Source organism: Cervus elaphus, chromosome 9 (genome assembly GCF_910594005.1).
Source record: "Cervus elaphus chromosome 9, mCerEla1.1, whole genome shotgun sequence".
In the NCBI taxonomy this organism is placed as follows: domain Eukaryota; kingdom Metazoa; phylum Chordata; class Mammalia; order Artiodactyla; family Cervidae; genus Cervus; species Cervus elaphus.
Window position 1 is genome coordinate 46,512,711 of NC_057823.1, and position 13,008 is coordinate 46,525,718.

General features: G+C 49.5%; 1 protein-coding gene across 3 annotated transcripts in view; it reads right to left on the reverse strand.

Moving 5' to 3' along the window:
• Positions 1 to 13,008, reverse strand: part of FSTL4 (follistatin like 4) — a 417,881-nt gene that overhangs the window by 119,166 nt on the left and 285,707 nt on the right. For all 3 annotated transcript variants that reach the window (XM_043912771.1, XM_043912769.1, XM_043912770.1), the window contains exon 6: positions 11,888 to 12,011. In XM_043912771.1, the coding sequence (XP_043768706.1) occupies positions 11,888 to 12,011 (124 nt within the window). The remainder of the gene's footprint in view (positions 1 to 11,887; positions 12,012 to 13,008) is intronic.

The following is a 13,008-nucleotide window of genomic DNA, read 5'->3' on the forward strand; positions in this document are numbered from 1 at the left end:
ACCAGCCATCCTGCTGACGAGCAGCAGCACCTTTCTAAGTACTGCTGCAGAGAGATGGGATTTGAGGTCTGGGACCAATAGGGCTACCAATAGAGATACCAAGGGAACATTTCATTCAAAGATGGGCTCAATAAAGGACAGAGATGGTATGGACCTAACAGAAGCAGAAGATACTAAGAAGAGGTGGCAAGAATATACAGAAGAACTATACAAAAGATCTTCATGACCCAGATAATCACAACGGTGTGATCACTCACCTAGAGCCAGACATCCTGGAATGTGAAATCAAGTGGGCCCTTGGAAGCATCACTATGAACAAAGCTAGTGGAGGTGATGGAATTCCAGTTGAGCTATTTCAAATCCTGAAAGATGACACTGTGAAAGTGCTGCACTCAATATGTAAGCAAAGTTGGGAAACTCAGCAGTGGCCACAGGACTGGAAAAGGTCAGTTTTCATTCCAATCCCAAAGACAGGCAATGCCAAAGAATGCTCAAACTACTGCACAATTGCATTCATCTCACATGCTAGTAAAGTAATGCTCAAAATTCTCCAAGCCAGGCTTCAGCAATACATGAACTGCGAACTTCCAGATGTTCAAGCTGGTTTTAGAAAAGGCAGAGGAACCAGAGACCAAATTGCCAACATCTGCTGGATCATCAAAAAAGCAAGAGAGTTCCAGAAAAACATATATTGACATTTATTGCTTTATTGACTATGCCAAAGCCTTTGATTATGTGGATCACAATAAACTGTGGAAAATTCTGAAGGAGATGGGACTACCAGACCACCTGACCTGCCTCTTGAGAAACCTGTATGCAGGTCAGGAAGCAACAGTTAGAACTGCACATGGAACAACACACTGGTTCCAAATAGGAAAAGACTGTGTATTGTCACCCTGCTTATTTAACTTATATGAGGAGTACATCATGAGAAACGTTGGGCTGGATGAAGCACAAACTGGAATCAAGATTGCCAGGAGAAATATCAATAACCTCAGATATGCAGATGACACCACCCTTATGGCAGAAAGCAAAGAACTGAAGAGTCTCTTGATGAAAGTGAAAGAGGAGAGTGAAAAAGTTGGCTTAAAGGTCAACATTCAGAAAACTAAGATCATGGCATCCGGTTCCATCACTTCACGGCAAATAGATGGGGAAACAGTGAAAACAGTGTCAGACTTTATTTTTCTGGGCTCCAAAATCACTGCAGATGGTGATTGCAGCCATGAAATTAAAAGACGCTTACTCCTTGGAAGGAAAGCTATAACCAACCTAGACAGCATATTAAAAAGCAGAGACATTACTTTGTCAACAAAGGTCCATCTAGTCAACGCTATGGTTTTTCCAGTAGTCATGTATGGATGTGAGAGTTGGACTATAAAGAAAGCTGAGCACAGAAGAATTGATGCCTTTGAACTGTGGTGTTGGAGAAGACTCTTGAGACTCCCTTGGACTGCAAGGAGATCCAACCACCCTAAAGGAGATCAGTCCTGGGTGTTCATTGGAAGGACTGATGTTGAAGCTGAAACTCCAATACTTTGGCCACCTGATGCGAAGAGCTGACTCATTTGAAAAGACCCTGATGCTGGGAAAGATTGAGGGCAGGAGGAGAAGGGGATGGCAGAGGATGAGATGGTTGGATGGCATCACCAACTCAATGGACATGAGTTTGGGTAAACTCTGGGAGTTGGTGATGGACAGGGAGGCCTGGCGTGCTGCGGTTCATGGGGTCATAAAGAGTTGAACACAACTGAGCAACTGAGCTAAACTGAACCAATAGGGCCTTCTTGGGCAGGCCTGAGAAGAGGAGGCACTTGATGTGCTTTCACTTGTGGGAGCTGAGAACGGAATCACTGCTTAATGGGTTTGGGTCTGGAAGGAAAGCATCTCTCCACAGGGTCCTGGGAGCATGGGGATACCTGTTCTGAGTGACAGGCCTACACCCTGACCTGTGGGGCTGAAGCCCGGCGGCCCTAAGGGGCTCTTTCCGTGGTGCCATGGGAAGGGGACCTGGTAAAGTGTCTGAAAGCACCTGCGGCCCACAGACTTCGGAATCCGGAAAGAGCCCACGGTTGCCCCGCTCTGCACCAGCATGGGGTGAAAGGCCCTCAGAGAGGATGTGGCCTCAGGGATCCTTCCCTCTGCTCCGTCCCAGAGTCACAGATTGTGGGGAACTTTCTGGATGCTGGACTCTGGGGGAAAAACTGGAGACTCTAAAAGGTCTCGTCTAGGGTAGGGCATATAGCCGGTGACTCAGCGTTCAGGAGTGACCTATGCACACTGCCTTTGTGTTGGGGTCTGTGTTAGTAGCTGTGGGCCCCCGGCAGGCCCCCAGCCTCCTGGCCTCAGTTTTCCTTATTCTCAGAACATGGGGCTGGGAGGAAGCCCTGCCAGGGGCGGGCGCAGCATCTGGCACACGGCTCTGAAGCCCTGTCAGTGCCTCACCAGTGGGGCTGTGTCTGGAGAGTGTTCTGGAAGATGAGTGAACTAGAGAAGGCACTCAGGGGGCCACCCGCCCACCTCACTGCCCCTCCTACTACCTGTGGAGGGCCGAGTCCTTTGGGCCCCATTTCCACTCCCACTTGGATTCGATTTGCAATCCTGACAAGTGTACAAACAGTTATTGTGCCTGAAACACCTGAAGACAAATGCCAGTGCCATCTGGAGCAGAACGGCTCCCCAAGGCTCAGCTTGCAGCTGCCTGGGGAGGGGCTCACACAGCCTCCCTCCATCTCCCTGGGGCAGACCACACTGTGGAGGGTCCCAGAGTGGGACCATGGTGGGGGACTGGGAATCCTGGCTGAAGCCTGAAATGGAAAGCCACTGCCAAGCAGCTATACTTGGAGAGCAACAGAAGGCCAACTGATCAGCAATCCTGAGCTCCCAGCCCCCAGAGTGTCCACAGGCAGGAGGAGTGTCGGGAGATACTGGAAGGTCTGCACAGAGGAGATTGGTCTGCCTGGACCTCTGCTGAGACTGCTCACAGCCCAACAAACTGGTTATACATGTTGCTTGTCGCAGTCCCTGCCTGGATCCCTGGGTCCAAAAACAACAGCAGAGACTGAAGTAGAGGCAAAGGTCTGAGGCCTCCAGAACCCCACCAAATTCTGTGTGAGCTGAAACAGGAACTTGAGGCTTGGAGCACACGGCTGGGAGCAGCTTGCATCCTACCAGAATGGGAATATGTTCTCCGTCATTGGGGATGCCTCCCAAGTCCCCACTTTGCTGCAAAGCGCATTTTAATTCCAGTCCACTCCTTGGCGTGGGGCCTCTTTACAGTGTCCAGCCTGGGGCCTCCAGGAGGCATCTGGTAAGGACTTGTCAGATGCTGCAGATATAAGGGGATCTAAAGATAGATTTGCATGCTTCCCTGGTGGCTCAGTCAGTGAAAAATCTGCTGCAGTGCAGGAGCCCCATGTTCAATCCCTGGGTCGGGAAGATCCCCTGCAGAAGGAAATGGCAAACTACTCCAGTATCCTTGCCTGGAAAATTCCATGGACAGAGGAGACTGGTGGGCTTCAGTCCATGGGGTCACAAGCAGTCAGATACGACTGAGCAACTAATACTACTACTACTGGTGGCTCAGATGGTAAAGAATCTGCCTGCAGTGCAGGAGACCTGGGTTTGATCCCTGGGTCGGTAAGATCCTCTGGAGAAGGGAATGGCTACCCACTCTGATATTCTGGCCTGGAGAATCCATGAACAGAGGAGCCTGGCAGGCTACAGTCCATGGGGTCAAAAGGAGTCTGATATGACTGAGCGTCTAATACACACACACACACACACACACACATACACACACAGAGAGGTAGATTTGTACTCTCCCACAGAAGGTCAGCTTTGGGGGAAATACCAGTCTCAATAGGAAATGGGTGAATAAAGTAGAGCAGGGGTGAGGGCTATCTTGGCAGAGGGCACCTCTCTGCCAACCCAGTGATACAGTGATACACACTTGATGAACAATAGTGGGCAGCTGACCCCGCTCAGTGCCACACGTGGGCAGTAGGATTACCTCCACCACCAGGAACCCCCCTGACTTGCATTCTCCCCGAGAACCACTACAACCACCTTGGACCTTCTCTCTTTACTACTATTTAGAAAACTCCATCATGGTCTTTCATCCTGCCAACAAGTGTTTATCAAGCACCTGCCATATACCAGTTTTCCACCTCATGGGAAGCTCTAGGTTTATCTCTCTCTCCTGCTCCTTTGTCCTCCAGCTGGAACAAGATGCCTCAGACAATAACAACCTTGCCCCCTCTCAGAGGCAGCCCTGACTTTGCCCTCTTTGCCTCCTGGCTTTGCTATTGCCTCGTCTGTTCTGCTGCTACCTGTGTTCAGGCACTGTTGGTCATGTGGCCTCTGCCCATGCTTTAGTCACTCACCATTGTCCCCAGCCTCCAGGCTGGAGAGTGGCTGGAGAGTAACAGTCATGATAAAATGAGAACCGGTGAGCCAGCAGGTATGGCTAATGCAGAAGACACCTGGATGGGTCACGGCCGATGGTCTAGGGTCTCCAACTAGCCCCGAGTGTGCCACCGGAGTGCCTGCTTCAGACAGCAGCAGCAGCTTGGGTGTCCCCTGCCCTCCCCTCCCCTCTCTGCCTATCCAGGTCCTGTCGGTGCCCAGGGCCTGGCTCTCCAGCTGCCACCTTGCCAGGGACCATCCTGGTGCTGGGATGTGAGTGCCCCCCCGCTTCTACCTCAAGAGGGGCCCCAGGCTGCCCACCCAGATGGTTGCTGTGCCCATGTGAGCAGAGCCCTAGCACCTCCACTCCCCAGCATCTCATTCCTGTGCAGACCGCAAGCAGGGTGGTGGTGGAGGTGGGGGTCTTACGGGACACTGTCACAGAGCCTGAATTGAGGTGGCTGGAGAGGAAGGAAAGACCATGAGGCAGAGGACGTCCAGCCCTGGGAGAGCTCACCTCTCAGACACAGACCTGGTGGGTCTCTCCACGCCTCAGAGCACTGGGGGTCTTCAGGAGCCACAGAGACCACCCCCAGGCCACACCCACACCGAGACTCAGGTGCTGCTGCTGGGGGGGGGGGGCACCCTGCCTTGCTTTCTAGGCTCCTGCCTGGAGTCTGGGAGGCAGTCTCAGCATCTGAGGGGTCCCTTGGAGAGCTGGGCTCTGGGCAGCTCAGCCATTTGCATCCCTAACCTTTCCAGCACCCCAATCCCAGAGAGCAAGTTTGGAAATCAGTAATGCGAACTTCAGTGCTTAATTGCACACTTAGGGCCTTTGGAGTCCTCACAAAAGCTTTGCAAAAACACGAGATTTACAAGGACAGTAAGGTGCTATCCTGGTAAAAAGCTGACATTTAAATTGTTCTCATTTTATATCTTTGTAATGAAATGCTTTGTTTCATCTGCAGCCATTTCTATGTATTTACTAACATTCAGAGAGCTGTCTGTTCTGTACAAAACGTAAGCCTCTCTACGGTTTGTACATCAGGCTGGCTGGGTAACATCTGAGCATAAGATCCAGAGCCTGGCTGCAGTCCTGCTGGGAGTCCTTACCCCGGAACAGGGACAAAAAAGGTATTCAGCCACCCTGCCCCTGCTTCTCCCTTCAAGAGGACATTTTTTTTCGTTTTTGTTTTTTTTTTTAATCACCAAAGCATCGCATTTTAATGAGTTTTCTTTGCAATTTGTATATAATAGATTTTCAATAACAACCTGTAATTAGTTCATTTTCTACTGTTCAATTGCTCTGCACTAAGGCCATTGACAGCTTCCAGCTGGGATCTTTAAAAATGGAAAGTGCTTGAAATCTCAGCTCCTGACAATGTTAGCAAGTGCTGGGCTCTACGATGCAGCTGTCAGCAGCAAATCACTGGAGATGGGAAAGAGGTGGTCTCGATTTGAAACTTCCAAGACCCTCTGCTTGCCAAGTGTATTTATTTCTTCATATACTTCATCCCTCTCACTGAGCAAAGATTTACCAAGGGCTTTCTGGATGTCAGACCCCATAGGCGTGAGCCCATGGTGAGCAAAACAGCCTCCAGCCTTATGGAGCTTATGGACTATTATGGGCCAGGTGACATGACAGAGCACAGTGACAGGGGCTGGGAACACACAGAAATCTTTGTCATCACCATCATCACCTCCATCATTGACCTACTTGGCTAATGACTACTTAGCATTTACCATATACAGGGTATCATTCTAAACACCTTACACGAATTATCTCACTTAGTGTTGAGTAACCCTACGTGTGATTTGATGCTTTTGAACTGTGGTGCTGGAGAAGACTCTTGAGAGTCCCTTGGACAGCAAAGAGATCAAACCAGACAATCCTAAAGGAAACCAGTCCTGAATATTCATTGGAAGGACTGATGCTGAAGCTCCAATATTTTGGCTGCCTGATGTGAAGAGCCGACTCATTGGAAAAGACTCTGATGCTGGGACAGATTGAGGGCAGGAGGAGAAGGGGGCAACAGAGGATGAGATGGTTGGATAGTATCACTCAGTAGACATGAGTTTGAGAAACTCTAGGAGATAGTGGAGGACAGAGGAGCCTGGTGTGCTACAGTGCCTGGGGCTGCAAGGAGTTGGACATGGCTTATTGACTGAACAACAGCCTTATGTGGTGCTTATCGCACCCATTTTACAGGTAAGGAACTCGAAGCTCAGCTTAACCTCTGGTAAAGACCTGTCCAAGGAAAAACGGGTGGCAGAGGACGAGATGGTTAGATATCGTCCCCGACTCAGTGGACATGAATCTGAGCAAACTCTGGGAGATAGTGGAGGACAGAGAAGCCTGGCGTGCTGCAGTCCATGCGGTCGCAAAGAGTCACAACTTACTGACTGAACAACAACAATTGTTTTTATATGACTTGAGTGGTAAGAGCTCATTACTAACTAAAGCACCCAGATGGCTGGCCCGTTGACTTTGGCTTCAGGGGCACATAGCAAACTCACACAGAAGCCTTCTTGGAGGTTCTCGCTCTGCTGGAGGTGAGGAGAAAGTCCTTGGCAGGGAGTACTGAGACGGACAGCACTTTCTGATACCAGTGTCCAGTGGCAGCTCCAGTTTAGCTCTTTTATGCCCTTGAGCAAATGAGGGGCCAAGGTCAGGGAATCAGCGTTTCTGCCACTTGATTTGCAAGTCCTGCATGAGGCAACCAGGTCCTCCCTTTGGGATTAGGGGAGTCACCCCACCAATGGTCTTAGCCTCTGCCAACACTGACACAGGTAACTGCACGCAGGTAACTCTTGTTCTCCAAACTCTAGAGCCAAATAGATTCAGATAAAATTTTTGATAGACTCAATGCCATCTGTAAGGAGATCAAACCAGTACTGAATATTCATTGGAAGAACTGATGCTGAAGCTGACACTTCAATATTTTGGCTACCTGATGCGAAGAACTGACTCATTGGAAAAGACCCTGATGCTGGGAAAGATTGAAGGCAGGAGGAGGGAGATGGGGACGACAGAGGATGAGATGGTTGGATGACATCACTGACTTGATGGACATGAATTTGAGCACGCTCCGGGAGTTGGTGATGGACAGGGAAGTCTGGCATGCTGTAGTCCATGGGGTGGCAAAGAGTCGGACATGACTGAGTGACTGAACTAACTGAACTGATGCCATCTGAAATTTTGCTATTCAATATCCCAAACGGAGGAAAGGAACGGACGAGTATAAAGTGGGATTTTACTGGCTGAACTTCCTGTCTGAACTCACCCTACATGGATAAGGAGCTGGACAGATTTGGGGGAGGGATAGTTGTTGCTGTTTTACTATCATGGGGTGGTGGGGAGGGCTATGATAACGGGTCTGGCAAGGCATCTGCCCTATGCGGGCATTATTTGTTCCAGAGGATAACCATGTGCCAGATGAACCCACAGTACCCTTTCATAATGCAGCAACAATGGCAGAAAAAACAGCTGTAAATTTGCCCAGTGACCACCTCCTCTGGTTCACAGAGTTGCCCTGGATACAGAAGTACCACAATAATCAGATTAAATCACTGTTTTCCTTTCTGCTGGCCTGGTGCTAAGGGAGGGCATCTGACTCCCACATAGTTGGTCCCCCTGACTCAGGTCCTCGTCCTGGACACTGCGTATCTGTGACCCTCAGACGGTAAGAGGGAAGACCTTTATCCTGCATGGTAAGCCTGTCCTTTACATGCAGCACATTGCTCTCATAGGATTAATTAAAAGGACAAGTATCTTTCTAAAAAAGCAGAAGGAACTTGTAATGAATTTAAAGTGAGAGAAAAATCCTCATTTAAGCAATATGTTTTTCCCCACAATCCCAACACAAGCATTCAGAAAAGTACAAAAACATGCATTATTGAAAAGGCTTTTAAGCAAGCAACTTTTAAATTCATTGAGATGAACAGACAGGCGGGCACGCATCTCGCTCACCAGTAACCCTGGCGCCTGGGTCTCTGCCTCACATCGGGGGTGGGAGGTTCTGTGGTTTGTTGGGGGTAGGGGGCAGGGGGAGGAATGAGGAGGAAGGCTTGGGAGACATGCTGAGAGGACACTACCGTTAGTTCCAAGATCAGTCTATGATTTGGAAAACCAAAAGCAACCTGAAGAGAATGTTTAGGTGAAAAATAGAGGCAGAGAGGGAGGCTAGCCTCACATTTCACTGCCATCACTGTACAGAGATGAGTGATTTGCAGCCTTCGTGACTTCCATGGCTAAGGCACCTGTCCTCTGCCCTCCTCAGGTGGGTGGTGGTCACCTGTTCTGCAGAGCCAGGAGGAATGTACAGCCCCACCACGAACCACTCAACTGAGCACGACAGCCACCAGCCCTGGGATTGCTGGCATTGCCCTCAGCCAGCTGCAGACAGGGCTATGTCAGCTGCATGAGAAAACATGACTTAGGAGACTGCACACTGCCCGCCCACCCTCCCTGCAAAAAAAAAAAACCCCTTGTAAATATTAATACAACTCACTTCACCAGGAAAAAGTCTCCCAAATCCCATCCTTTAATAAAGTGGCTGAATTTGTGCCAGTTACCCTACATAGCCTGCCCTGCCTAGAACCCAAGGATCCTGGCAAAACAGAGACTAGAAAATGTAACTTTAAAGTCTCAACCTTTGCCAGCCAGTTAGCTTCAGTTTTGGAAATCAAATCCAAAATGTTGTTGCTGAAATGTCTGAGATATTACTTTTTGCGTTTTAGTGAGATGTCTTTAATGCCCATTGATTTCTGGGTAATCATTTGTACCTGTGTGTCTCATTTCAATTTCCTATTTAATATCCACTGAACCATAAATCCATTCCCAGAGTGAGGGGAGTTTAGAGTTCCTGTGACTTTGAAAGACCACTTATCCTGAGTGACTCCAAGTCTCTGAGTGCTCCGAGTGACTGTGTGTTGGGCCTTGAAAACAGGGTTAACTCATTTTGTGGCTTCCTTAATGGCTGTGAGTTTACATTTTATTGCATGTCTATTGTCTGGGTTGGGCTGTGATGAATGGTTTGGCTGCCCAGTTCAAAACAAGTCCAAGGCGACAGCAGAATCTAATTTGTTTTAAAAATGATGATTATAAGGCTTTTCAAATAATAATCCAGGAACGAGGGAAACAGACAGCACGTTGCGCTACATGGGACATACAGCCAAAAGCGAAGTGAGGAGGTCCCTCCTTTTCCACGGGCAGCTCCTGCTCATAACAACCTTTACCAGGGAGGCCAGGGTGGCCTCTCTTTCATCAGGGCAACAGGGATGCTGCCATTTCCTTGAAAGGAGAGCCAATAGCCCCTGCTTGGTCCCAGGCCAGTTCCCAGGAAGGAAGTGGGCTTGTGGATCAGAGGCTTCTGTGACAATTGGTACCAGGATGGTACCCAAGCAGTGTCATTTTCTGCCTAGTGATGCCATTGTGGGACACTCGTGTGTGGCTCTGGTGTATCCCCAAATCTTTGAAGTCCAGCCTTGGCCCCCAGCTTTGAAATTGCAGTGATCTTTTTCTTTACAGCTCCTTCTGTAGATGGGGGGAGGGGGGTGCTGAGTGTACAAAGCCTGCTGGGAATGTCTCAGAACTGACCCCAGAAAGCGTGCTGCTGTTTCTCTGATGAGGAGGGAAGCTCCACCCTGTCGTTGGCCTGACATCTACTCCTTTCTTGTTCACGTCCCCTGGGATTAGCATCATCAAGGGGGCTCTGTTCGAAGAAGGCGGATGGAGAGGAGGTTCCGGGAGGTGGTGAGGACAGGAGGGGAGGGAGGGTCTTGTCCAGTGGGTGCAGGTCAGTGCCTCACAATGGGCTCTCCAGAGGGAAAAAGAGCCCCCTACCCCTTGTGTAGCATTTGTGTTGTGTATGCAGACTTCTGTGTTGTAAACAGTCCTACTAGGGCTGATTTAAAGCTCCCAACTATGTAACTGTTTGCTTTTGCAAAAGTCCTGAAAATATAACAATCATCCCACGAGCTAGGTCTCCAGAGTTGCCGACATCTCCACATGTTCTAAAATTTAGAGATTCATTTCAGGAATAAGCTCCTCAATCCACAAAGCAAACACCTCCCAGGCTGATTGAATCTACCAGCCATTCACACCTTTTTATGAACCACCAGACGTAGAGTTTAAACTGTGGGCCGGAAGGAGGAGGCTGGGGAGAGAGACAGTTATCATGTATCAAGCAGAGCCTGGGAACTGGGGGTTGGACTTTGGTCCTTGGTAACAGGGACGCCATGGACTGGAAAGGCATAGCCTGCGACAAGCTCATGGACACTTCCCACAGGGAAGAATCACGCTTGTTTCTCTTCTCTCGGGTCACAGGAGTACCTCTTCTACCTGCCATGAGAGCCCTTCTTGCCAACAAATCAAGAGGATGCCTTCTCAGGCCTGGTGAATTTTTGAAGTAACAAAAGCATACAGAGATGTTGATGCAAAGCAGGAATACCTTCCTGGAAAACACACCTCCAGGTAGAGAATGAGACCGAGGATGCCAGGACCTGTGGTTCAGAGTACTCAGGGACCCTGGGGGTCTCACCCCTGCTTCCTCAACTGCAGGGCCCACAGGAGCTGTGAGCTTGCAGGTAATGTTCAAAGGTGCCTCATACAGGGTACACATGTTACCTGCTTTAAACAGAGCCTGCTCCACATGCTGTCTGACAAAAAGGAGCTTCACTTCTTTGGGGCCAAGAATGTCCCCTCTTGTCTCCAGTTAGGGTCCCACACTGCCTTCCATCTCCTAGTGAACTTGTTTGGAGTTGTCTGGGGCTTCTTGCATCTCACGACTCTTGGAAGCCCTGTCCCAGCTCTAGCTATGGTTGATGTGAGGTCATCTCTTGGGAAAGCAACTCAGGGAGAAGACCTAGGTCCCTCAGACACTGTACCTGCTCATCATATGCACCAGTGAACCCACAGAGGGTCCATTCTGAGCACCTCCTCTGTTTTCAGGCAGAACATCCCCATTTTTGTTCTTCTCCAGGGATTCCCCCTCCTCTCATCAACCTGGATCCTCATTCTCCATTATCCTGCATTGTGACTTCTCCATGGTCTACCTGGCCAAGTCTCCAGCATCCTCCTGCTGAGAACCCCCAGGCAGGGTTCTCTGATGGGGCCAGGCAACCTCCTGGGGAGAATCCTAACATCTGCTCTGTCCATGTGCAGTCACAGAATCTCCTAGTCATGTGAGACAGTGCCTTATTAATCATAATTAAACACAGCCCTGGGTTCCTCAAATGAAATCAACAGCGAGAAGAACCTTAATCCAAAAGGAACAGAGCAAGTACCCCATCCCCCACCTCTGCCCACCCTTACTCTTTCCTTAAATCTCAGGCTTATCGCAAAACAAATTCAACTACTTTCACCTATAAAAGAAGCCAACCTTGGAAAACAACCAAAGACAGACTCCAGACCATGACACCATTTTGGTGTAGAAATGCCTGTTTGCTGACGGTGAGCCCTGACAGGGGCCTGACTTACGGAAGGCTGTGTAGAACTCATGAAGGGTCAGGAGGCCGTCTTTGTTGTAGTCATCAAATCGGAGGAGGTCGCCCGGCGAGCACCCCAGGAAGTCCTCCTCCAGGTCCTGCTCCTTCAGTGTGTGCTGTGGGTGAGAAAGCGAAAAGGCTAGAGTCAGGAGTGAGTTCAGAGCTGTGGGCACTGCTGGAAAATGGCTCAGGCCAAGTGGGGCTGTGGTCACTGTCTGGGCAGGTGTGTCTGTGTGTGTGCATGTAGACTCCAGCAATAGCTCCGTAGGCCATGGGGAGCATCCAAATCTCTTTGGTGCTGTCTTGTTTGACCTTCTCCTTTTATAGATGAGAAAACTGAGGCTCAGAGAGGGAAGGGACTTTCTCAAGGTCACACAATGATTGGGCCTGAGTCAGGATTAGCTTTCAGGTCTGTTTTCTCCCCGCCAGGGCAAACAGATCCCAGATGATATGAGGTGAGAAGGATCCATGTGGTCATCTGGTCTACCCCTCTGTGTTATAGATGGGGAAACAGGGAAGAGATAGGGGCCTGATCAAATAGGCCCAATTAACAGTGGCCATACTCAGTGGCTCCCAACTGTGCAGAGCTGGAAGGTCACTGCTCCATCAGTGTACCCCTCCCTGCCCCCGCCAACCCCCACCAATCTCAGGTCAGCACATCCTAGCCACAGTACTATTCCTGGGGAGAGGAAGCTGCTGTTCTATTGACCTAGGCCTTAGCCCCTGCTCTGCCTGCCTTGTCCTGCCAGGAACACAAACCACTACCCCTGGGATTCTGTTGAGGGGACCATGGGTGGGCCCTTGTGAACTCCTCTCTGGATGTGGTCTGGGCTGCAGGGTGGGGGCCTCCCTAGTAGGACCATCTGTGTATGGGTCTGAAACTAGAGTCTTACAAACAAAATGCTCAGAAGGAAATCTCAGAAGAAAGAAAATGATTTTATTTTAGGGGGAAGAGGGGAACAGCAGCATTTTCTCTTTATTTAACAGTCTCAGCTGGGCCTGGTATATTAAAGGCAATTTAATGTGATAATGTTAAAAAAATGACCCTTCACCCAGCAAATAAGAGTGTTCAATAAAAGGGAGATCAACCATAACGCCCGAAATCAATCTTCC